The 24140-nt window shown below is 63.8% G+C and overlaps 1 protein-coding gene across 1 annotated transcript in view; it reads left to right on the forward strand.

Annotated features, from left to right (window-relative positions):
• Nucleotides 1-24140, forward strand: part of PLXNA1 (plexin A1) — a 54508-nt gene that overhangs the window by 16947 nt on the left and 13421 nt on the right. Inside the window, exons 4-23 of the mRNA XM_070576444.1 lie at nucleotides 4019-4159; nucleotides 5103-5203; nucleotides 5516-5639; nucleotides 5725-5878; nucleotides 6228-6327; nucleotides 7700-7814; nucleotides 11031-11231; nucleotides 13267-13363; nucleotides 13432-13625; nucleotides 13740-13891; nucleotides 13985-14105; nucleotides 14430-14566; nucleotides 15784-15951; nucleotides 16232-16325; nucleotides 16534-16773; nucleotides 16855-16998; nucleotides 17327-17561; nucleotides 20227-20369; nucleotides 21879-22135; nucleotides 22534-22600. Of these exons, the coding sequence (XP_070432545.1) occupies nucleotides 4019-4159; nucleotides 5103-5203; nucleotides 5516-5639; nucleotides 5725-5878; nucleotides 6228-6327; nucleotides 7700-7814; nucleotides 11031-11231; nucleotides 13267-13363; nucleotides 13432-13625; nucleotides 13740-13891; nucleotides 13985-14105; nucleotides 14430-14566; nucleotides 15784-15951; nucleotides 16232-16325; nucleotides 16534-16773; nucleotides 16855-16998; nucleotides 17327-17561; nucleotides 20227-20369; nucleotides 21879-22135; nucleotides 22534-22600 (2985 nt within the window). The remainder of the gene's footprint in view (nucleotides 1-4018; nucleotides 4160-5102; nucleotides 5204-5515; nucleotides 5640-5724; nucleotides 5879-6227; nucleotides 6328-7699; nucleotides 7815-11030; nucleotides 11232-13266; nucleotides 13364-13431; nucleotides 13626-13739; nucleotides 13892-13984; nucleotides 14106-14429; nucleotides 14567-15783; nucleotides 15952-16231; nucleotides 16326-16533; nucleotides 16774-16854; nucleotides 16999-17326; nucleotides 17562-20226; nucleotides 20370-21878; nucleotides 22136-22533; nucleotides 22601-24140) is intronic.

The following is a 24140-nucleotide window of genomic DNA, read 5'->3' on the forward strand; positions in this document are numbered from 1 at the left end:
CCCTGCCTCCGGGTGGCTAGGGCGCGTGCCGGCCTTGGCAAGCAGCCTGGATGGCCCAGACATCCTCCCCGGCACCCCCGCCCGCCCTCTGCCCGGAGAATGGGCTCTTTGTTGGCTCTGGACGGACAGCTGACCTGGCTGGGCCGTCAGCTGCCTGCCCGCAGCAGTTGGCCAGGGCTGTGCGGTGATGGGTGCAGGGGCAGCCAGCTGGGCTAGCCTGGGACTCAGGCCTCCCAGGGCCAGGGGCTGCCCACCTATTGCTGGCCACCTCCTCTTGGTCTTGAGCAGGGGTCCCTCTCTAGGGCCCCCACCTGATGTATCCTAGGCCCCAGGGGCCTGCTGGCCTGGGGGTGAAAGGGTAAACATGTTCCCTAGCCCATCTGTGGGGAGGGGCATGCGATGCCCCATGGGGGTGGTAGGTGTCCGGCAGACTGTCAGCACCTTCTCAGGCGCTTGCACCGACAGTCTGTTGGGGCCCAGCCCCTCCCTGGGGGTGCTGCCAACCCTTGTGCCTCAGCTAAGAATCCTGGGGACTCCCCAGTGTACAGAGGGGTAGGGAGGACCTCAGGGCAGAGAAGTGGGCAGAACTGGGGGGCCTGGACAGAGGCTGGGTAGGGGTGGCTGGGTCCCTCTAGGCCATAGCCATGGGTAGGTGTGTGCCTGGGCCCAGCACAACCTGAGAGGCATGCTCAGGGAGGCTGGCCAGCTCCACTCAAGCCACCTGGTTGGAGGGGGTCCTTTCTCAGCCGATGTGGGGAAGGGCACCATAGCAGAGGGACCTCTGTGATCATGGCTGGGTTTGGGCCTTGAAGTTATGGAATGTGAGAGGTGGGAAGGAGAGCAGTCAAGGCCGATGGTCGGCAGCCATGGAGGGTTGTGGTGGTCTTCGGGGAAAGGTTTCCAGGGCACAGAGCTGATGCTGGAGGTGGGGAGAGGATACTGGGGACGGGAGAATCTCCTGTGCGCTCTGTAGATGCGGCTGCCCGAGGGTGAGCTGCCTCCAGGTGGGTGGCCCTCAAATGGACAGCTGAGGGCCGGAGTGTGGCATCAGCACACGCACTGCCCCGGCATGTCTCGCTCTCCTGCCAGCTGCCTGGCCCTGTGCCGCCCTGTGCGCCCCTTCTCCCAGGACTGCCCTCCTGGTGGCATGCTGCAGCCCTGCTCCCACTCTGGGGGCAGACTCTGTGTCCCCAGGTGCAGCTGGCAGTCCAGGGCCCTGGGTTCCTCTGGCAGGCCCTTATGAGCCTCAGTTTACCTATGTGTACTGCATGGGCCCTATAGCCTGAAAACTGTCCGGGACACAGCAGGCATGTCCCAGGGACTGGTCATTCCCAGCCAGATGCCCCCCTACAGTCCCGTGTGTGCATACAGGTGGCCCTGCTGAGTCTGGACCGTGGCTACTCAGCACATGGCAGGGAGCCTGTCATCCACGTCACATCCCCCCGCTGGCCTGTGGGCCATGCCTCCTGAAAGCCCCTGCTGGTTCTGTGCCCTTCAGAAACGCCCCCTCTACCTCTGCCTGGGGCCTGCCTGTGTGTGTTTAGGAGCTGGGGGCTGCCCAGTGCCGGGCAGGTGGGTGGACAGATGTGCATGGCAGACGGACAGCTGGACCACTGCAGCTGTTGGGTGCCACCTGTTGGAGTCGGCATGCTGCCGGCCCTGGGGTAGAGGCATTCCAGAGCCCAGGGCTGGCCGCCTCCCCCTCTCACCTTCCCTAGGACCCCAGAGGCTTGCTCTCTGCCGCCCCCTGCCACGCCTCAGAGCTGGTGTACCCGGGTGTGACCTTCCCTGTAACATTTCCCCTGTCACCTGTTGGGTGGGGGTGTTCCTTGATGTGACATCCATGCCCAGCCCATACCCTCATCTCTAAGTGGGGAGGGGCACAGTAGGCCTGACCTGCAGGAGTCAGGACTGGCACTGCATGGCCCCTCATTGTCAGAGTGGGAGAGGCTGTGGCCCCTCAACTGTCCCTGTTCAGGTGACACCTCCAGAATGCCCCTTGTCAAGGCCCTAGGGGCAGGTGTCCTGAGGTCAGAGAGGCCAGGCTGGGGGCATGGGAGGAGGGGCCGTAGACTTGGCGCCGGGCAGGATGGGGTCGGGCCTGGGCTTCTGGCCACTGCAGGGGGCATCTGCAGGGGTGGGGGCAGGTGAAGGCCAGGGCTTGGGGAGAAATCCCAAGTCCTGATTTGGGTCATTTGGGTTGAGACTGGGTCTGGAGCTCTGAGTCCCCACTGGTGCCCCAGCCTGCCACCTAGGCCCTGCCCTCCTGTGCCCAGCTCCCTGGCTGCTGTCCAGGCTGGCCTTGCCGGGTCTCTGTGACTCGCTCCTGAGGTTTGGTGACTACTCTGAGGCCTGGCCAGCCTGTGTCCCCCTGCTTGGGAGACTGGCTTGGTCCTTATTTAATCCTCAGGACAGCTTTGGTGTAGGGAGCACTGTCTGTCGTCCCTATTTGACAGGTAGGGAAACTAAGACAGAGAGAGGTTCAGTACCTGACTAGGGTTATACAGCTGGGCAGGGGTGGGAGTGGGGGTGGGGGGAGGGGGTCTGAGCCAGGGCTTGGGCCCAGGCAGTGTGGATCCAGAGGCTGGACTCCTAGCCTCTTTAGCGCTCTCATGTGGCTGATGTCCTGCCTGGTCCCTGCTGGCTCAGGAGCTGACCCTGGGCTCCCTGTGAGTAGCACCTGCCCGCAGGCTGCCCACCCAAGCAGGGCAGGAGGTGTGTGGAGTTGTCTGGGTGCAGGCTGGGGTCCCATCCAGGCCCCACCTGCAGGGGCGCTGACGCTGGGCTCTTGTAGCCCCTCGCCTGGCAGCACTCCTCCCAGAGGCTGGGGGCTGGAGCCTTTTGGGCCGCTATGGGCCCAGCCCAGGGCCGCCTCCCCCTGCCCAGCGCTGGGTTCAGCTCTTCCGGGTCTGGTTTGACTTAAGCCTGCCTGCCTGGCGGGGAGGCAGCTGAGCGGATGTGGGGGGTGGCCGCGGGCGCTCAGGAATGCGGCCCTCCCCCTCTCTCGCAGCCGGCAGCTTCTGGCCCGGAGACGCAGCGCCCCACCCTGGCTGGCCGCCTTGCCCGGCCCCTCTTGGAGCGGTGGAGCCAGGGCCTTTTGCCTGGCCCCGCAGCCCTCCTCAGCCTGGCAGACCTGCCCTGGCCCATCAGTGTGGGGGTGCAAAGGAGGCGTCTGAGCTGAGCCCTAGCCCCAGCCCTCGCCCCCACCATGAAGATGGAGGGTGGGCTGGCCGCCTGGTTCTAGCCAGAGAGGGGAGGGCTTGAGCAGGGCCAGCCGCCCTGCCCTGGGAGCCGGCCCGCCCGGCTGAGCTGGGCGGACGCCCCACGAGTCCCATCTCTGGAAAGGCCCCTGGGTCTCTCTGTTAATTAAATACATTTGTTTGGTAAAAGCAACTAAAAATACTTGCAGCCTTGCAAGCTGTGGAGGAGAGGAGCTGGCTAATTAACGCCCGGTTTGTTTGGGATCTGGAATATATTTCCATGCCGATGAGACGCTCATCCTCCTCTGCTGCCTTCTTGGGGGTGGGGGGTACCCTGACTCCAGGCTGCCCTGGGGCTCGCCGGCCTCGTACTCTGCCACCTCCCTCCCTGGAGGCTCTGGTCTCGCTGCTCAGGGGCACTGGACATCCCATCCTGCCGGCTGATCCCTGCTGCCTGTCCCTGCCGACCCTGCACTGTCCCTCTGGGAGACCCAGCTGTGCCCAGGGAGGGTGGGTGCCTGCCACCTTTGCCCTGGGGTCACTGTGCATCTCTGAGGGTGGGGAGCCTGTGGTTGTCTCCAGACTCCAGAGCCCCCCACCCTGTACAGTGGCCTCTGTGGTCTGACGAAGGGACTAGCAGGCCCAGCCACTAGGCTGCAGGCGGTCCTGCACAGCTGCCGAGGGGGGCGGCCGTGGCCATGTTCTTGCAGGGCCTGGGGGAGCGGCTGGGAAGGGGCTCTGGATCCCTGACCTTAAGAGGGTGTGGGGCTGGAGCAGAAGGGCATGGCACAGCTCTACTCAGGACCTCATTGCCACAGATCCTGGTGGACCTGGCGAACCCTGGTGGCCGGCCAGCCCTGGCCTATGAGAGTGTGGTGGCTCAAGAGGGCAGCCCCATCCTGCGTGACCTGGTCCTCAGCCCTGACCGCCAGTACCTCTATGCCATGACGGAAAGGCAGGTAGGTGCTGCGCTGCCAGACACATGTGGGGTGGGCCTGCCCTGGGAGCAGGGTGAGGCTACTGTGGGCCCACACTGCCTCTGGGTTCTTCTGGGCCAGGTTTGGAATTCCCTCCCTCCCTGAATGACTGTGTCCACCAGAATAAATACTGGAGTGAGAGCGTTATCTGGGTAGTGGTGTCATTGCAGGATCTGGGACGTGCACATGGGGCCCCAAGTTCTCAGGCTGCGGCCTGGCCTGGTGTTGGCCTTGTCTGCCTGGTGGGGGCTCAGGCAGCAGCCTCTCTGGGGCCTGTGGCCAGCCTGGCCGAGCTCATTAATGCCATACACTTGTGTTTCTGGCCTAGCCTGCTTGGAGCCAGCTTTTGCCCAGCTCGACCTGTGACCCCATGGCAGTCGGGAGGGTGGGCGTGTTGGGGGCAGGAGGGGCACACATCTGGCGAGGCCAGGCCTCCCTACCGTCCTGGCTCCTCTTGCTTCTCCTCTGCCCCTCTCCTATCTGTTGGGTGGTTCTGCCTCTCTGGGGACCTCAGGGCTGAGGAGGCAAGGTCAGGGTACGTGGGGCCCAGCCTGCCTTTGTGCTTAGGATTGGGGCCGAGTTTATGGCTCCCTCCGGAAGCTCTGAGACCAGACAGCTGGGAGAGCAACCAGTGGGACCTGTTGGTTCTTCTCTGGGCAGCTCACCCGCACTGACTGGCTTGCTCCCTGGCCGCTGCCACCCCAGGCTCCCAGGAGAGAGGCCTAGCCTGCTTGGCCTGACTTGGCTGAGTCAGGGTCACCTAGGGACTGGTCTTTGCACAGACCAAGTGGGAGGCAAGCTCCCTGGTGTGTGGGGAGAACAGAGGGGGGTGAGGGGGCACACCGTGGTGGTGAGTAAGTGAGGCTTGCGGGGGTCCCAGGGATGGGCCTGGTGGGGCCTGCTGCTGAAGTCCCTCTCCCACCAGGTGACGCGGGTGCCTGTGGAGAGTTGTGTGCAGTACACATCGTGCGAGCTGTGCCTGGGATCACGGGACCCCCACTGCGGCTGGTGTGTCCTGCACAGCATGTGAGTCTGAAGCGGGGTAGGCGTGGGTGGGAGGGCCCTGACACCCTGGCCTGGTGGTGTCTGACCTGGGAGGGCCCAGGCAGCCTCCCGTGCCGGGGATGGGCACAGCTCCCCTGAGCTCCTCGGGGTGTTACCTGTGCGGGGTGCTCAGGTTTGGTGGTTTCCTGTGACTGGCTGAGTGACGGCTGCACCGCAGCGAAGACGGGTGCAGAGAGAAGCCGGCAGGCCATTGCCCCTGCTGAGCGGGGACTGGCGGGCTGTGGCACCCCTGTGGCCTCCCACCACGCCCGACCTCCACGCCTCTGCCCGCAGCTGCTCGCGCCAGGATGCCTGTGAGCGGGCAGCTGAGCCCAGGCGCTTTGCTGCAGACCTGCTGCAGTGTGTGCAGCTGACTGTGCAGCCTCGCAATGTTTCCGTCACGATGTCCCAGGTCCCGGTGAGTGTGGCCGTCCAGGCGAGGGGCGGGGCCGGGGGGACAACGGGACCCTACTCACCTACACGTCCTGCCTTGGGGGCCCCAGCTCGTGCTGCAGGCCTGGAATGTGCCCGACCTGTCGGCCGGGGTCAACTGCTCCTTTGAGGACTTCACTGAGTCTGAGAGTATCCTGGAGGACGGCCGGGTCCACTGTCGCTCGCCCTCTGCTCGAGAAGTGGCACCCATCACACGGGGCCAGGGTGAGTGCCGCCATGGGCTGGGTCTGGCAGCACCTAGGGGAGCCCTCCTATGGGGAGGTGGATGGTCATTGAACGGGTATCACGCGGTGACCGCAGAGGAGGGCGGGGGAAGGAGCAGATGCCCGTCTGGGGGTTGTGTAGACAGGAGGAAGGGGCTGCAGGAGTAGAGACGCAGGGGCTCACCTGGTATGCTCAGGGGCCGCGGGGCCGGAGGGGCTGGGGTGTGGAGCGGGGCTGTGCACTTGGTGGTTGGGAGGGCTTTCCCTGTTCAGAGCTTGCCCTGTGCGGGGGTCCTGGGTTTGGAGGCCCCAGGTGGCCCCGGTGACTTGGGCCAGCACTGCTCCTGCAGGAGACCAGCGGGTGGTGAAGCTGTACCTGAAATCCAAGGAGACGGGCAAGAAGTTTGCGTCTGTGGACTTCGTCTTCTACAACTGCAGCGTCCACCAGTCGTGAGTGTCCCTGGCCCTCCTGCACCAGCGTCTAGCAGAGGAGGACATGGCATGGTGTGGCCGGGTGGTTGGGGCAGGAGGAGAGACCCGTCGTGAGAGCAGCCCACCAGGCAAGGGGCCAGCAAAGGCAGGGCCGCCAGGGGGCCAGTGAGCCTGAGGCCGGGGCAGCAGTCTGAGCGGCCTGCTCCAGGGCTGACCTGCACTTGTTCACGCGTGCAGAGCCTCGCCGGCTGCTATGGTGTGGGCAATGGCCTGTAGGCGCCAGAACAAGGTGGGGAGCTCGCGGGGAGGCGGCTCTGTTGTCTTGACGGGAAGTGGCTGTGCCGTGAGATGGTCCACTGAGCTCCTCCCACTCTGGGACAGGCGGGTCCAGGTCCTCTCTGGTTCGTGCCAGCACATGGCTGGGGCACATGGAGCTGGGGTAGGAGCTCACCCTGGCGCTGGCCCTGGGTTTGCTCGTCTGCACCAGCTGGGGCTGTGAGCATGCTGTCTCAGGAACAGCAGGAGAGGCTGGGCCTACTGTGCCCAGAGGGGCCCCCTCAGCCCCATCCCTGACCTGAGGGCGCCCCATCTGGTGGGCCAGCGTGAGGCAGTGGGGAGGCCCCTCACAGGAGGTGGAATTCAGCCTCAGAGCTGGAGGTGCCTGGTTTTTCAGTCATGCCTTTGTTTGTTGACTGACTCACAAACTGACTCCGTCCCAGCTCTTTCTGGGGCACCTACTGTGGGCCTGGGTGGTGGTGTTACCAGGTTCGATCTCTCGCCCTGGGAAGGTGGGGCCTCAGGGCAGGGGCTGCACTCAAGAGCTGGGGATCGGAAGTCTCTGGTGAAGTAGGGCGCCAGTGGGTCGGGGGCTTGTGAGAGGAGCCAGGGGTACATCCTCCCCAGCTGTGGGCACCCGGCTGCCGGGACAGGGAGTGTGAGCCTGTGAGGCTGGGCCCACTGGGGTGCTGTGAAGCCCTGGCCTGGCCCGCGTTGGGACGAGTGGATGTCTGCTGCACATCTGAAGCTGAAAATACAGTTTCATAATGGCGCTAACACATGTCCAGTGCTGACTGTCGGCACGTGGCCAGTGGTCATCACAGTGGACCGTGCCGAGTTTGGGCGTGTCCGCCCTCGGGAACGTTCTGTTGGCCCGCGCTGGGGTAGACTGTCAGGTGATCGAGGGTCTGGAGGAGAAGCAGTGGGAGGGAGGGGAGTGCTGGGCAGGTTGGTGGGTGGGACTGACTGACAGGGGCGGCCTCCCTGGGCAGACGAGGAGCAGCCAGTGCAAAGGCCCCGACGTGGTACTGTGAGCCCCCGCTGGAGGACCAGCAGCAGGGCAGTGTGGCCCTGTGTGGGTGCCTGGCCTCACCGCCCTGCCCTCTCTTTGTAGCTGCCTGTCATGTGTCAACGGCTCCTTCCCCTGCCATTGGTGCAAATACCGCCATGTGTGCACGCACAATGCCGCGGATTGCGCCTTCCTGGAGGGCCGCGTCAACATGTCCGAGGTAAGGCCTTCCTGGGAGGCTCAGGGTTTTGGAGGTGCAGCAGAATTGGGTGTCACCTGTAGGTGGGGCCTGCGAGAGCTCCCATGAGTGGCTGGGATGCTAGCCAGAAGATCTGTGGGTTGGGGACATTCTCCGGGGCCATCTTGGCCTGTGGTCACCCAGTGGCATTTGTTGGTGGACAGAGAATCTCCTCTGTGACTCTCAGGGGAGGCCTCAGACCCAGCCCCTGCCCCTGGAACTCTCCTTGGGGGCTGCAGACCAAAGAGATGCCCGGGGCGGGGCGTGATATGGGGAGGGGACTGTCCACCTGTTGCCGTGGCAGCCTGGAGCATGAGTGGCCTGGCTGGGTGAGCGTGCAGGCCCGTGCCCTGAGTCCACGTGGACAGGGGCTCGTCAGACTGGCTGCAGGCGGCATTGGTCTCCGGAGCCGTCTGAGGGCTGTGTGGTAATTGGTAGTAGTGAGGCAGTGATTATTTTGGGGCTTGGGCGAGGCTCTAACTTTTATTTATGAACAGCAAGTCCTCTCCTTCTGGAGCCTGAGGCTCTTAGGACCAGGGCGGGCGAACCTGGACCTGCCAAGAGGGAGCCGACCAGGTGGGGCAGGGCTCTCCATGTCCAGCCTGCGGCTGCATAGCCGGGACCTGAAGCCAGGGCCCTTTCCCTGGCAGTGGACACCATGCTTGTTGGCTGGATGGGTGGGAGGGTGTGGGTCCTGCCAGCCATCGGGCGCTTGGGGGCTGCAGCTGGGCTGGACTTCCCTGTACAAGCCTGAGACAGAGGAGACGCAGCTGCCATGCTATGGGCCCCTCCTCACAGCCTCCCCTGGCCACGACCGCAGTGTCACCGTGGAGCTGCTTTCCACTCCCTGGTGTGACATTGCGCATCATGGGGCAAGGCAGTAGTGGGGGGCAGGCTGAGGGCCCGAGGGACTGTGGCGTTTGGGGTGGTAGCATCTGTGCCGGTGGGCAGGCAGTGTGAAAGTGGGGCCTGGGGCGGGCAGTGGGCCTCCCTGGGAGGGCAGCCTGCCTGAGGAGCTGGGCAAAGGGGTCGTGGGGGCAGGCAGGGGCCTTGGGTGGCAGGAAGCTGGTGGGACTGATCCCAGTGGGGTTGGTGCCCGGGGTCCGTGGAGCTCAGGAAGGGCTGTGGCAGCCTGTGGCAGTGGAGCAGCCAGCGTAGACCCCTCCCGAGGAGTTGGCCCCTGCAGGGCTGGGCTGGGAGCAATCGTGGGGTGAGGGAGGGTCACTTGGGGGGGTGAACTGATTTCAGAGGCACTCCCTCCTTAGCTGTGGTCCCCGGTGTTACGGGGCCTTTTCTAAGGACTGTAACACATCCTCAGACTCAACCAGGCCTGTCGTTGGGAAGGACGTGGCCTTGCCCTCGGCCCTCTCCCATCTCGGTCTGGTTTGGCTCCTCGGGGTGCGCCTCGCTCAGGAGCACGCTGACACCACGACGTCTGGGTTTCCAGTCCCAGCTGTTTTCTCCAGCTGTCCACCCTGTAATGGGGAGGGGTCCGTGAGAACCCTACTCTTCACTCTGTCCCTGTGCTCTCACATTTGCTCGATCTAGTGCAAGGCAGGAGCCACCAGAGTGTGTTAGGGAAGGGGTGGTGAGGAGGTGCTAGGTGCCTACGGAATGGCCAAGCAGGGGTCCCACGTGGGGGCCCCGAAGCAGAGCCTGCACTCGCTCTGAGGTGGGCTGAACCCACGAGCCAGGGCTTTCTGCTGGGAGTGCCCGGTCTGCCTCTCCAGGAGTGGGGAGGGCTGGCCGGCGTCTCCACACAAGGCTCGTGTTCCTGCCACCCCCGCCCCCGCAGCCTCATTGCCGGGAGGGACTGGCCCTGGGCTGGCAGGTCGCCGTGTCCCTGGAGGTGAAAGAGAGGGCCACTCTTCTAGATTCGTGCTTGATCTGTGTAAGCAGAGGAGCTGTAAGTCCAGTGAACAGAAGTCTAACTTGAATCGTAAAACAGTTGTGGCCCCTCAGTCACTTACAGACTTGAACCCCTTGACAGACCCAGAGTCCCTTGAAGCGAGGGGAGGCTGGCCCCTTCGGGGTATGCCCTGCGTGCTGCTGAATACCTGTGCCGCTCACCTCGCAGCCGGCTCCTGGCTCAGCTGCTCCCAGGCCACACGGGCCTGGAAGGAACGGCAGAGCCCTGAGCTAACCCCTCTTCACAGCTGGGGTCCCCAGGTGCCAAGCCCTAGCCCCAGTGAGACTCTAGCCTGATGGGGGCAGAGAGCCCAGGCCCTTGGACAGACAGCAGCGGTGACCTCTTGGGAAGAGGGGGTGTATCTGCTCAGAGAGGGGAGGTGTGAGGTGGGGCGACAGCGAGAGCAAAGGCCTGGTGGCTGGAAGAGGCGTGGGCTGCCAAGGGCCCAGGAGGGGCAGCCATGCTGGGAGGCAGGGGAGTGTCCTTGGCTTGGGGTCTGGCCTGGGCATCCCTTCAAATGGCCAGGGGAGTGCTGGTGTCAGTGCGGACCCCTGAGCACATGGCTGGTGGCCCTACGTACGTGTCACCATCCCCTGCCTCTCCCGGTGGACACAGGGCATCCCTGCAGATCCAATGGTTAGTGGTCCGCCTTCCCGGCCAGGCCCTTCCTGCTCTGTTCCCCCAGTGCCCCCGAGGGGCCAACCTGGAGTTTGGACCCCCTTTTCAGACCCCAAAAACCTCTGCAGAGCCGGGGCCGCCTGGGGGCTGTCGCAGGGCTTGGGGATTGTGGCCTGTTTTCAGCATGTCTATTTAAAGCTGCCTCGGTGGCATCCCGGGTGGCCATCTCCCCCGACCCGAGGCTGCCACCCGCCGTGCTGCAAGGAAGCTGGCCCGTTGCATCAGGTATTGTCTCTGAAGCGCTAGCCCCAGGAGCCCGGCTGTTTTTCTGCCCGACTCTAGCTATTTTTATGCTCCTGGCCCCGGCTGAGATCTTGTAGCCCAGGGCCTTTCCAGCTGTGGCCACATGGGGCCCATGGTGGCTGAGCGGTGGGGTCCCAGAACGCTGGGCAGGGCGAAGGCCTGGCAGGTCCCCATGCAGCCACAGCCGGGCAGAGCACAGACGCCAGGCCGCGGTTCTGAGGCCCTCAGTCTGCTAGCGAGTGCGGTGGGCACAGTGGTACTTGCCCAGGGAAGTACAGCTCCGCGCACAGACCCCGGTCTGGGCTACAGTGGGATGCACCTCATGCACGGCGCCACCCCTGGGCTCAACCGAAGCCTTATCGCCCCAGGACTGCCCGCAGATCCTGCCCTCCACCCAGATCTACGTGCCAGTGGGCGTGGTAAAGCCCATCAGCCTGGCCGCTCGGAACTTGCCGCAGCCGCAGTCGGGCCAGCGAGGGTACGAGTGCCTTTTCCACATCCCAGGGAGCCCGGCGCGCGTCACAGCCCTGCGCTTCAACAGCTCCAGCCTGCAGTGCCAGAACTCCTCGGTGAGGCGGGTGCAGCGTGGGGGCTGCTGGGGACTCTGTGTGCTAGACTGAGCCAGTTACCCTCCAAGCCTTAGGGTCTGGTTTCTGCTCTTAGCAAAAGGACAGGGCATGGTCAGGTCTGCCCTGGATGGTTCAGAGAGCACGTGGGCTCCCTGGGCCAGGGCCACGCCCCTCAGGTGTGCCTGGGGGTGCAGGTGCTGCCATGCCAAGGGCCACCCAGACTGGAGGGAGCACATGCCAGATGTGGCAGCGGACAGGCAGCACAGGCAGACGTGGTGGGACCCGAGACGTGCCTTTGCGCAGGGTTTTCAGGACGTGGGCCAGGAGGCCAGGGTGAGGGTGTGCGAAGGCCTGCGTGTGGTCACCACCCTGCGCATCCAGGAGGCGAAGGCCAGGTGACAGTGCTGGGGACTCGGCTCACTTTACGTGAAGTCCTGTGGGCAGACGTAGGGACTGTTCACACAGCTGGGGCGTTTGTGTACTAGCAGGCGGGTGTGGCCTGCGCGCCAAGAAGCGGCTACATCTGGAGCCTGGAATCTAATAGGGTAATGTTTGAAAAGCCTTTTATCAAGTCCAGCAAGTTTAGTGACAGTGGTCATTGCAGAGCCAAGTCCTTTCCTAGGGGGTGGGCGAGTGGTGCCGAGCTGGTGGTCCCCAGTCCGGGCTCAGGTCCCGCTCTCGCCCCTGGCTCGCTCGGGGGCTGCTGGCAGCTCTGGTTTCCCCACCTGTTCAGGAGAAGTGTCATCGGGAGAGCAGCGGGTTTCCCGGGGCTGATCGAATTCCTGATTGGCGAGTGGGTGCCTCTGGGCTGTCTGAAGGCCTGGGTTTGGCCGCCACCCCCTAGAGTCCCAGGGGAGGGGCCTTCAGGTCAGAGGTCTGCCCCCCACTGGTGGTGGCAGCCCCTTGTGTGTCCTCGCAGGGTGGGCTGGGGTCTGGGGGATCACAGCAGGCTCCCGGGGGCAGGCTGGCCCTCAGCTGGGCCCCTGTGACCCATGGCAGCGCTGGAGTTCCCTGACTCTTCCTGTCTGTCCCATCCTTTCCCTCTTTCTCCTCCTCGCTCTGTCACCGACTCCTGTCAGCTGCACCTTCTACTTGCATCTCTCTGGCTCCCCTGGCCTGGCTGCCTCCAGCCTCTCCCCTCTCTGTGCTCGCTGAGGTCGTCTGTCTGTCTCTCTGCTTCCTCGTTCCCTCCATCCTCTAGCTTCTGTCGCCTGTCCCTGCACTCCTCTCCTGTTCCCATCCTCCCCTCTCACCAGGCCCACATTTATCTTTACTGCAGCCATGTTTAAAGGGAAAGGAGAGTATCAGGAATTTGATAGGACCCAGTTAAACTCCTGCAGATAAAATACGGATGAACTCCTCTGGGATGGCGTGGAGGTCTTCAACTGCAGAAAGTGGGACACAGCTGGGAGCACCAGACCTGGGCTCCCGGGGGAGGGCTGTGTCCCTTAGCCCGGCCTGTGGGGAGCAGGCAGAGCCTCGCCTGATGGCACTTCCTGCTGGCTGTGCCCGGGCAAGGGGACACATGTGTCGGATCTCAGGGCGGTCCCAGTGTGGGGACAAAGAAACCAAGGTTCCCAGCGCATCCCTCGCGCATGTGCAAGGAGTCCAGCTGGGATGTCCTGGTTTCCTGATGGGGCTGACTTCAGGGGGAAGTGGGGAGGCCGTCCTGGAGGCCATGCCTCATGTGGCTGCTGGGGACAGAGGCTTAGCTGGAGAGTGGGTCTGTGGCCATAAGGAAGGAAGCCCTATGAGGGGCGGGGGGTCGAGGGGGAGCCGGGGGTGGCAGCAGAGGCATAGTTTTATCAGCTGGTTGGCAGGCAGGTGGTTCTGGGGGCGTCTAGCTCCAGATTGGAAATACCAGTGTGGACAAGCAGAGCCCTAGACCCCACCCTGCCAAGCCTGGTCCCAGGGGCCTGTCCCAGGGGTGGCAGGGCAGACACGCAGGCCCTGAGTTACTGCCCGGGGGGGTGGCCTGCGACCCCAGAGCCTGAGTTCTGCCCCGTGACCTGACCGCCCTGCCTGCTGCCCGCAGTACTCCTATGAGGGCAATGACATCAGCGACTTGCCTGTGAACCTGTCGGTGGTGTGGAACGGCAACTTTGTCATAGACAACCCTCAGAACATCCAGGGTGAGTGGGGTGTGCGGCCCAGGGGGGTGGGGCGTGGCGAGCTGAGCTGACCGTGTCCCTCCGCGCAGCCCACCTCTACAAGTGCCCGGCCCTGCGGGAGAGCTGTGGCCTCTGCCTGAAGGCTGACCCACGCTTCGAGTGCGGCTGGTGCGTCGCTGAGCGCCGCTGCTCCCTACGCCCCCACTGCCCCGCCGACTCGCCCGCCGCCTGGATGCACGCCCGCCATGGCAGCAGCCGCTGTACTGACCCCAAGATCCTGAAGGTGGGCAGGCCTTCCGGGCCCAGGCAGGGCCTCTTACCCACCCGCTGCCTCCTTTGCACGGCCCCTCCCAGCGCGAGAGGTCCTTGCCTGTGTCCCAGCCTCTGCCTCCCACAGCTCTCCCCTGAGACGGGCCCCCGTCAGGGAGGCACGCGGCTCACCATCACGGGCGAGAACCTGGGTCTGCGCTTCGAGGACGTGCGGCTGGGCGTGCGCGTGGGCAAGGTGCTGTGCAGCCCCGTGGAGAGCGAGTACATCAGCGCTGAGCAGTGAGTGCAGCCCGGGGCCGGCAGGCAGGTTGGGGAGGCCCCGACACCCGGCTGGATGCCACAGCCCACTTAGGCCCACCTGGTGCCCCACAGGATTGTCTGTGAGATTGGAGACGCCAGCACGGTGCGGGCCCACGATGCCCTGGTAGAGGTGTGCGTGCGGGACTGCACCCCCCAGTACCGGGCGCTGTCGCCCAAGCGCTTCACCTTTGTGGTAAGCCACACCCAGCCCGATGCCCTCTCCTCCCTGGGGCCCAAGGGGGCTGTGAGACCTGGGCTATGCAGGGGCTGGCTGCCCAAAGGCCACCTCAGGTGATGGGCCCCTTACCATCCTGTGGGCCTCTCAGCCAGCATTACCTGTCTCTGGTCTCGCCCTCCCCTCTTCCTCTCTGGGCCTGACTCCAGGCCCTCTGTGCACTCGGCCCCTGGCTGTGGGCTGTGTCTGAGAGCCCATGAGCACAGGGCCTGGGGTGGCTGGAGATGCATGTGGGCCTCTGGGCAGCCTTCTCTGCAGCTCCAGCAGCTTCTTTTCCTACAGACTCCAACTTTCTACCGTGTGAGCCCTGCCCGAGGGCCTCTCTCGGGTGGCACCTGGATTGGCATCGAGGGCAGCCACCTGAACGCAGGCAGTGACGTGGCTGTGTCTGTCGGCGGCCGGCCCTGCTCCTTTTCCTGGTATGGGGTGTGGACAGGGAGTGGGGCCGGGGTACGGCCGCCTTCCCGTGGTGATGACTGGTTCAGATGGCTTCGTGCCCTCTCCGTTGCCTGGGAAACAAGGGGGCTGTGGAGAGCCTGGTGGGGTGATCACTGTGGAAACCCCGAGGTGCAGAGGGTTGCCATGGAGACAGGCTGCCTCTAGAGTGGGCAGGGCAGGTGGGGCTGAGGGGCAGGCACAGCTGCCCTGTCCTGGGGTGGGGGATCCCTTGCAGACATAGTGAGAAGTATTTTTTAAAATTTTTTAAGAGAAGAAAAGGAATCTTAACAAAAGCCCTGAGACTCGAAGTGGATAATTTTAGATTAGGGATGATAATGGAGCGGCCCTTTAAATATTTTCCTGCAGTAATTACCCGTTATCAGACTAATTATTGGTGTTTGCAGCCTTGCTACATGAGCGGGCCTGCCGGCTCTGGCTGTGGGGAAGGAGCTGAGGGGACTGGGACCCAGGTGCAGGCGTGACTGGCCAGCTGCTCAGCGGGAGTGACCCGCTGCCCCCGCCCCCTGGCCACCGCGTTCCGCCTGTTCAGGGCTCAGCGTACGGTTCAGACCAGCGTACGGTGTGGACGGGGAGGCATGTGCAACCCTCTGCATAGCTGGGGTTGGCACGAGCCTGGCACTCCGGCTCTCCCAGGACATGGAAGCCCCAGGCTTAGCGGAGCAGTGCTGCCACAGGCAGGAAGGGGCCCATGAACTCTGTCCCCACTGCTGTTTTCGGCTGCTGATGGGGCTGCCGTGGGGCTGTGCTGAGGCCCCTGTGGGCGTCCTTCCTGCCCGGCAGGTCCACTGTCAGTGCCCGCCTGGGCTGGGCCCACCACACAAGTCCAGGCATGGGCAGACTTGGCAGCTGACGCTGCAGAAGAGCCAGAGGCCAACAGGGTCACCTGGGGAATGAGTGCGGGAGGCAGCTGGGGCGGGTCCATCAGGCAGAGCCTTGAATGCCAAGCAGGGTCATGTGGAGGGAGAGGGCCAGGCTGGGGCTGAGGATGGGCACAGATGGGGGGACTGACAGGTAAGGTGACCATGACAGCCATCAGCCACCTGGAGGCAGGTCCCCATTTACGGGCGGGCAGGTGATGCCAGGGACGTCCAGTAACTAGCCTACACACCTGTTTGTGATGGAGCCTTGACAGTGAGCTCCAGCACCTGTGTCCTCTCTGCTCCCCCGTCCCCTCCAGGAGGAATTCCCGAGAGATCCGGTGCCTCACGCCCCCAGGGCAGAGCCCCGGCAGCGCCCCCATCGTAGTCAACATCAATCGTGCTCAGCTCACCAACCCTGAGGTGAAGTACAACTACACCGAAGACCCCACCATCCTGAAGATCGACCCGGAGTGGAGCATCAGCAGGTGGGTGTGGCCCCAGCCCACCCGGAGCCCGGGACCCTGTGCCATTGAGGACCGTGTCACGCACACAGCTCTGCGCTGGGCTCTCCATTCTCTGCTTCCTTTGTGTGGTTCTGCCACCAAACCACTGGTGCTGAGAGATCTCAGCCTGCTTGCTGTCTTTCGGGGGAGCCGGGTGGTGTGGCTGAGCTGTGCCAGTGTGTCTGGCCTACTCCTGTTTGTGCTGGGCATGGGCAGAGGGGCTCAGAGCTTTTCCCATGACCTCTCCCCCCTCATATTCTAGCGGAGGGACCCTCCTGACGGTCACAGGCACGAACCTGGCCACTGTCCGTGAACCCCGCATCCGGGCCAAGTACGGAGGCGTCGAGAGGGAGAACGTGAGTCCTCGCCTAAGCCTCGCCCCCCAGGCGGCTGGTGCCTCCATGGCCAACCTTGGAGGTCCCAGGGATGATGCCGGCTCTGGTCGGCTGGGTGGGGCCCCACGTGCAGGTGTGGCTACAGCCCTGCCCTGTCGGTACCTCTGCCGTGGTACCTGGCCCCTCACGGCGAGCAGCTGGCCGAGTGTCCTGCTGACTGTGTCCCCAGAGCTGCCTGGTGTACAACGACACCACCATGGTGTGCCGGGCCCCGTCGGTGGACAACCCTGCCCGCAGCCCGCCTGAGCTGGGGGAACGGCCTGATGAGCTGGGCTTCATCATGGACGACGTGCGCTCGCTGCTCGTGCTCAACGCCTCCTCTTTCCTCTACTACCCTGACCCCGTGCTGGAGCCGCTCAGCCCCACGGGCCTCCTGGAGCTGAAGCCGAGCTCTCCGCTCATCCTCAAGGTGCGCCCAGTCAGCCGGGCAGAGCCCTCTGGGGGCAGGCACCCTTTTGGGGGCTCTCTGGCTCACCCTCATCCCCCTCAGGGCCGGAACCTCCTGCCACCCGCGCCCGGCAACTCGAGGCTCAACTACACAGTGCTCATCGGCTCCACACCGTGCGCCCTCACCGTGTCGGAGACGCAGCTGCTCTGCGAGTCGCCCAACCTCACCGGGCAGCACAAGGTCACGGTGCGTCCATGTCCCGGTGGCCCATGCCCCAGCTCTGGTCTCCTATGCCCCTCCCACCTTTGACCTACTGACCCTGCCCCACCCAGGGCAACCCCACCTCTGTGATCAAGCCCCAGACTTGCTTTTGGCTGAGAGAGAGCCCCAACTCGGCTGTGGTGTCCCCTGGCAGGCCCAGTGCCTCCCCTGGGTCCCAGTGTCCCCACCCCTGCTGAACATCAACTCCAGGCCAGGAGCAGTGCTGCGGGGGTCTTGAGGGTCGTGGGCCATGGGGCTCCAGAGCTCCAGGTGGGCACTGCATCTCCTGAGTGGCCTGTGCCTCTGCCCCCAGGTGCGGGCCGGTGGCTTTGAGTTCTCACCGGGCACGCTGCAGGTGTACTCCGACAGCCTGCTGACCCTGCCCGCCATCGTGGGCATCGGTGGGGGCGGGGGCCTCCTGCTGCTGGTCATCGTGGCTGTGCTCATCGCCTACAAGCGCAAGTCGCGTGATGCTGACCGCACCCTCAAGCGGCTGCAGCTCCAGATGGACAACCTGGAGTCCCGCGTGGCCCTCGAGTGCAAGGAAGGTCTGGCGGGGCTGTGGGCGTGGGGTACAGGGCCCCTCGGAGCTAGGCCCCCTCCGGCCTCCCGACTCTGCTTGGTTTACGTGTTCTCGGAGGCCTCCCTTGGCTGGGCTTGGTCTCAGGGAGGTGGGCGGGGCCTGACTGGGGCCTGCAGCTCTGGGGCCCAGGGTGGGTACAGTGTGGGGTGCTGCTTGTGACATAGACTCTGGAGCCAGAGCGCCCGCATTTGTGTGCCAGCTTGGGTCCTTGGGTGGGCGCGTCACATCTTCAGCCTCCTCGCCTGTGGGACGTGCACAGTGAGGCTGCCTGCTTCACTGGTTGTCATGATGGTGATCCAGACGGCGTGTGCAGAGGTGTGGGGTGTGGTGCGTGCTGCCTGTGTGGCGTGCAGCCAGTGGTGCCTAGGAGTGGGGCCCTCGCTGCAGTTGCTCAGCGCACACACCACTCAGCATGGGCTAGCGTTTGTCTTTGAGGAGCTGTGTCTCAGAGTCAGACCGCAGCCCGTCCTCTCAAGCTGGGGCCTGGGTGTGTCGGGCCCTGGAGCAGAACTGGCAGGTGTTGGCTGAGACGGCCTCAGTGGGGTGCCATGTGGCTTCTGCGCAGATGAAGTGTGGGCGCGGCCGGAACGGAAGTGCCATCCACTCTGTCTTTGGGAATCCCTTCGTCTTGTGGCTCCTCTTTCCTTGTGGTGATAAGATGGCCACAGTGGATGTGCTCTGCTGCCTTGCTGGGCCCAGCTCTGGCCCATCCCTGATGCTCCCCAAGCCTGTGCCCTGAAGCCCCTGACTGAAAGTGGGTGGTCCCTAGGGCTGGTGTGGGTGCCCAGCAACCGAGATGGGCTCTGGGAGGCATGGCCATAGGTGTGGGAAGTTGGCGATCGGTGGCCTAGGGGTCAGTGGAAAGGGCGAGGGTGGTGGGCCGCAAGGTAGAGCAGAGGGTGTCCCTAGGGGCTGCCCGTCTCTACGACGTGTCACAAGGAGGCCATGTGCCTGAGGCCCCGGCTGGTCCTTGGCAGAACAGATGCTCCAGGACCTGCTGGCATGCTGCGGGCACTGCTGCTGGATGGATGGGTGGGATTGAGTGCTGGCAGCAGAGGTGGCGCTGAAGCCAGGGACCATGGGGCGCCCTGCTGGCCTAGGATAGGGATCTTGGGCTGCACAGTGGCCACGTGAGGGTTTGCAGACAGCAGCCTTGACCTGTGATGGCCAACATCAAGCCTGCCAGCGTCTCTGGCTGGGTGTGAGGTGGCGCCTCGGGACTGGGTGCTCCCACGGCCTGGGCCAGCCTGGGGCGACCCCTACCTGCTTGTGGTCCCTAGCTCACCGTGCGCCTCTCAGGGCCCCATCTGAGAAGTCTGGGGCTGTTACAGGGTGAGCGAGCAGCGCTGGGGATGACTGACAGCTCTGGAGTGTTCTTTAAGTGCCAGGTCTGACTTTGAGCATCCTGCAGTTGTCAACTGATGAGCACATGCAGCTCTGAGGCTGAGCGGACCATTCCTGTTTTCAGATGAGGAAGGGGCTAAGCGGTGCAGTGGGGTTCGAACTGCTGTGTGGCGGCCTTGTGCCCATAACAGGCCTGGCATCAGCTTGTTATTGACCACATTGGGACTGGAGTGTCCATTTGCTCAGGCCCATGCCAGTCTTAAAGTTCAAAGTCTCGCGTGCCGGGAGCTCTCTTGGTTCCTGAGTGCCTGCCCACCTGGCAGGCACTCCTGGTGGGATGGAGGCAGGTCTGTGGGGGCTGGGTGGGAGCAGGCGGCCTGGGTGGGGGACCAGGTGGGGATCTCTGCAGGCAGGGCCTCCGTCAGGGTGAGGATGACTCTCCATGAGGCTGATGTGCGCGAAGCTGTTGTCTGCTGGGGCACTCCAGGGCCAGCCAGGTGGAGGTGACCAGATGACTGGCGGTGGTGCCAGGAGACGAAGGCCCCGGCCCTAATAAAACCCTGCCAGCATCCCACAGAGCCCGCCCAGCACTCCTCTGGCTCCTGATCAGATAGCGCATCCCTCGGGCTTCTGCAGGGCTGACGCCTCACAGCTTTGGAATGTTCCGACAGGGCCTGACCCTGCCTTGCCGGTCTTTTTTTCTGAAAGAAGCAGGGCTGTCTGGAGTGGGGCAGGAGGCGTAGGGGCCTGCTGGCCTGAGGTTCAGATAAGAGAGGGAGCAGAGGCCCTGAGCTGTGCGTGTGGCGGTTGTCAGCTTGGAGGGCTCAGGGCCTTGGGGAGAGCCTGTGGTCCCCTGACCCCGGGGCTCTGCTGCCTGCTGCCTCCCACCCCTGGCCATATCCTGTCTCTTCCCGAACAGCAGAGGCCAGGGTAGCCAGGGCAGGTGGCGTGTGCCCCCGGTGGCGGAAGGAGCCACTGCCCGTTCCTTACTGAAAGCCAGCATGAAATACGGGAGGCCCTTCTGAGCCCGGCCCAGTCCCCCCACCTTCTCTGCTCTTGTCTTAGTTATTCCTGCGACAGCTCAGGGGGACAGAGAGCTTTTAATCCCCGTGTTAGGTCTGGGGGAACTGAGGTATAGGTGGGCACAGTAGTTTCCTTAAGGTCACCCAGCCAGTGAGTTCAGAGTCTGCATTTGAGCTTGGCCCTGAGCGTGGGAGGGCTGGGGCCTCAGGAGCGGTGGCTGGGGGCCAGCGGGGCGCCTGCCCTGACACGCTGTCTGGCCACAGCCTTTGCAGAGCTGCAGACGGATATCCATGAGCTGACCAATGACCTGGACGGTGCCGGGATCCCATTCCTCGACTACCGGACGTACGCCATGCGGGTGCTCTTCCCCGGCATCGAGGACCACCCTGTGCTCAAGGAGATGGAGGTAGGCTGCTGGCCTCCGGGGGCTCCTTGGGTGCTGCTGGGCAGCTGGAGGGGCCTGGGAGATGGCCCGAGCCTGCGGGAGGGGCTCTGGGAGGCAGGGCCCTTGGCTCTCGACAGCACTTCAGCAGCAGTGGGGAGGGCCTGGGCGGGGCCTAGGGTGGGTGCCAGGCCTCATCCCAGTGAAGCACCTTTAGCCTGGGCTCCTTGGGGCCCACCTCTGCCATGGTGGGCCCTCTGGTCCGTCACGTACCACCTGCAGCTCACCGGGCCTGGCTCCTGAGTGGTTCTGGGTGCTGAGCTTCCCCAGGTAGGGGCAGCTGCTGTGCGTGCTGGAAGTGTGGGCACCTGGCTGGAGCTTGTGTGGCTGTCGGGGGCGAGCACGTGGCTGACGCAGCACAGAGGCCTCTGGAGAGCAGGGCTCTGCTCTGCAGATGTTGACAGCACCCACGCTGTTGGCATGAGCCTGCTGAGGGGAAAAGGGCTGGCCCCCAGGTCCTCCAGGGGGCCCCAGTGGCAGGCCAGGAACCCAGCCTGCAGCTAAGAACAGACAGGGGCTTGGCAGGTTGGCTCTGTCATGCTTTCTAGTGAGGACATTCCATCTCTGCTCACCTTGGATGTTGAGGGGCCTACTCTCCCATGTGGCTCCATTGATGGAACATTCCCTTTTGAGCAGAATGTGAGCGGGTCTTCCTGTCATTCTGGCTTGGACCCAGTGCATTCCCTGGGATTACTGCCATGTTGGGGGCTCCATGTCCTCCTTCTGTTGGGTCTCTCTTTGGATGTTGCCGTCTGCTGTGTTGGTCTAACTGCTCTCTTAGCTGTGACTGTATTCTACCTGGGACCTGTCACCTGTCTGCATGGACCATTTGCCAGGTGTCTGTGGCAGCCTGTGGTACAACCTGGTCGGGAACCTCCTGCCCTGACAAGCCTTGGTTCAGATGAGACAGGTAGCAGAGGCCCTGGAGCCAGCCACACCTGCATTCCACCCTTTTTTCCCCACCTCTATACTACGTGGCCCTGGACAAGCCTCTTCTCCTTTCTGGACTTCAGTGTCCTTCGTGAAGTGGAGAGTGTGGTTTCTGTATGAGTGGTCATTGTGAGGGCAGAGTGAGACCATGGACATGCACTTGGGGTGCCCAGCAGATGGGTGTTGAGTTGGGCTTCCTCTGAAGCTGCTAGAGCTGGGCTGCAGGAGCTGCCAATCCCAGGATTTGGCCACAGAGAGAGTGTCAGGGGCAGGACCTCATCCTGTACCCCCCCAACACTGGTACTCTCCCGGTCTTTGCCTTGATGGGCTTCTCAGGTAGCTGCCAGGCCACGTCCATTCTGCTAAGGACGGTTGAAGCCCAGGGACCTGTCAGGGCAGTGTGTCACCCACCTCCAAGGTCTGCTGTCCGGCCTGGCCACGTACACCAGGCTTGGACAGCCCCTGGGACAGAGGCCTTCCCCTCCTGCCTCGCCTGTCGGGGCCATGCCCCTGTGTGGGTCTGAGCGGGCCCATGCCCCTCAGGTGCAGGCCAACGTGGAGAAGTCGCTGACACTGTTCGGGCAGCTGCTGACCAAGAAGCACTTCCTGCTGACCTTCATCCGCACGCTGGAGGCCCAGCGCAGCTTCTCCATGCGGGACCGCGGGAACGTGGCCTCGCTCATCATGACAGCCCTGCAGGGCGAGATGGAGTACGCCACGGGCGTGCTCAAGCAGCTGCTGTCTGACCTCATCGAGAAGAACTTGGAGAGCAAGAACCACCCCAAGCTGCTGCTGCGGCGGTGAGCCTGTGGGCGGCAGGCGGGCGGGCGGGTCCGCACCTCCGGCTGTGCACGCGGGAGCCTTGTTGGGTGCCCGGCCCCCAGGCCCCAGTGCTGTGGCTCTGTGGGGAGGGCTCAGCCTCCTCTGACCAGGCATTAGGAGTGGGGACCCCCACCTGTCGGGCACGGGACTCAGTCGAGGCGGCGCCTCCTCCAGGATCTGTCAGCGCCAGGCCTGCATTGTCATGCTCAGAGGCCTGGGGCCACGAGCTGGGGTCTCCGTGGGGGCCGCCCAGATGCCTGATACCTGTTGGTGCCTTTCCAGGCCTGACCTTCAGCAGTGCAGGAGGGTGGGGAGGGCGGGGTGGACGGGCCTGGTGGCAGGAATCACGCCATCCCTGCCCGTGTTCTTTCCCCAGAACTGAGTCGGTGGCGGAAAAGATGCTGACCAACTGGTTCACCTTCCTTTTGTACAAATTCCTCAAGGTAGGCGGGCGCCAAGGGGGAGAGAACATCCGAGGGGGTTGTCAGAGGCAGGTGAACAGGCTCAAGGGGAACGAGAGACCAGAGGGGTGGGCACGTGGGGTCTCAGCCAAGAGTGGCTCAAATAGGGGACAGGGTCTCAGCATGAACTCCCCAGGACGCACGTACTGTGGCGCCTCTCCTCCTCCCTACTTGAGGCTGTCCAGGCCTCCCCCAGCCGCTGGGACAGGAGTGGACGCCTAGCCCCACAGCGAGCCGTCTCAGTCCCACAGTCAGCATGCAGCCGAGCTGAAGTTTGCATACAGGCCCGCGTCTCCACACCGTGCCAATGGCTGGGACCTAGGGACACAGGTGGACATCTGCTTAGGGGCCTCCCTGTGTCTTGCACCCAGCACTGGGCCAGCCTGGGAGGCGCCAGGGGCTCCTGTTGGCCCCCGTTGGAAGAGAGGGTGGCCACCTGGGCTTTCTCCATGGTTGCTCAGACAAGCCCCTGCTCAGGCTGGGAAGAGCCCCTGACCCCCAGAAGGCAGGCCCTGGCGGTTCCTGGCCATCCTCATAATGGGGTGGAAGCTAAATGTGAGTTCAGGGGGAATTTGTTTGGGGTATAAATAACTGGGCTGGTCGCCTGCACTTTAGAAACCAGGAGATCGTTCTGACCTGGGTGTCTGGCTTCGCTTGAAAAATCTGACGGCTTGGCAGATGGGCCCACGGTCTTGTGAGGTGCGGGTAGCAGGGCTGCCAGGTTGAGCCCAGCGTGTGTGGTTCATCCATGGCCCCCAGTTGATGCTCTGCAGACGGGTGAGGTGACGGGCATTAGGGCTGTGTGCCGAGGGTGGGGCTGGCGTGGTGGCCTAGGTCTCATTCTCGCTGTGGTTGCTTCTTGGCCGTGGACCCTCAGCTCCTGGTGTTCTGAATCAGGCACCGCAGCAGCTTTCAGTCCTACATCTGCAGGATGCTGCTCAGCCCAGGCCGCTGCAGCTGAGGTGCCCAGAGCAGAGCCCTGCCCTGGCTGGGGAGAGAGGCGTAGGTGGGAAATGAGGCAGGAGACAGAGGGGTGGGGGGTCCCGGGGGTGGGGGAGGTTTGAGCAGCAGCCTGAGGAAGGGAAGAAGTCATCCAGGCAGAGGGAGCAGAGGCCCTGAGGTGGCATGAGGTCCAGGGAGGAGGGGCCGGGAGACGGACGGCAGGGCTGCTTGTCCGTGGGGTGCACTGTGGAGGTGGCATGTCGTGTGGAGAAGGCAGTCCCGAAACCTGACGTCGTTATCATTATGCAGGATTGGCAGCCAGTTTCCCAAAGTTGTGCATTTCCTGTAAAAATGCAGTGCTGTGAAGACTGTAGTGTATTGACACACTCGTTGAATTGTGCTCTGTAATCCATGAGAAGGAAGGCTGAGAGGACACAGACGGCTGGAGTCTAGCTCGTCCTGGCTGCACCCAGCCCTGTCTGTTCCTGGTTCTGCACCCCTAGAGAGGGGCCTCACCTTGACACACTGGTCTGAGGACCAGCTTTGGGGGTGTGTTTTGTGACGCTACGCTGTGGATCAG

The sequence above is a fragment of the Equus przewalskii genome, chromosome 15 (genome assembly GCF_037783145.1).
Source record: "Equus przewalskii isolate Varuska chromosome 15, EquPr2, whole genome shotgun sequence".
Taxonomy (NCBI): domain Eukaryota; kingdom Metazoa; phylum Chordata; class Mammalia; order Perissodactyla; family Equidae; genus Equus; species Equus przewalskii.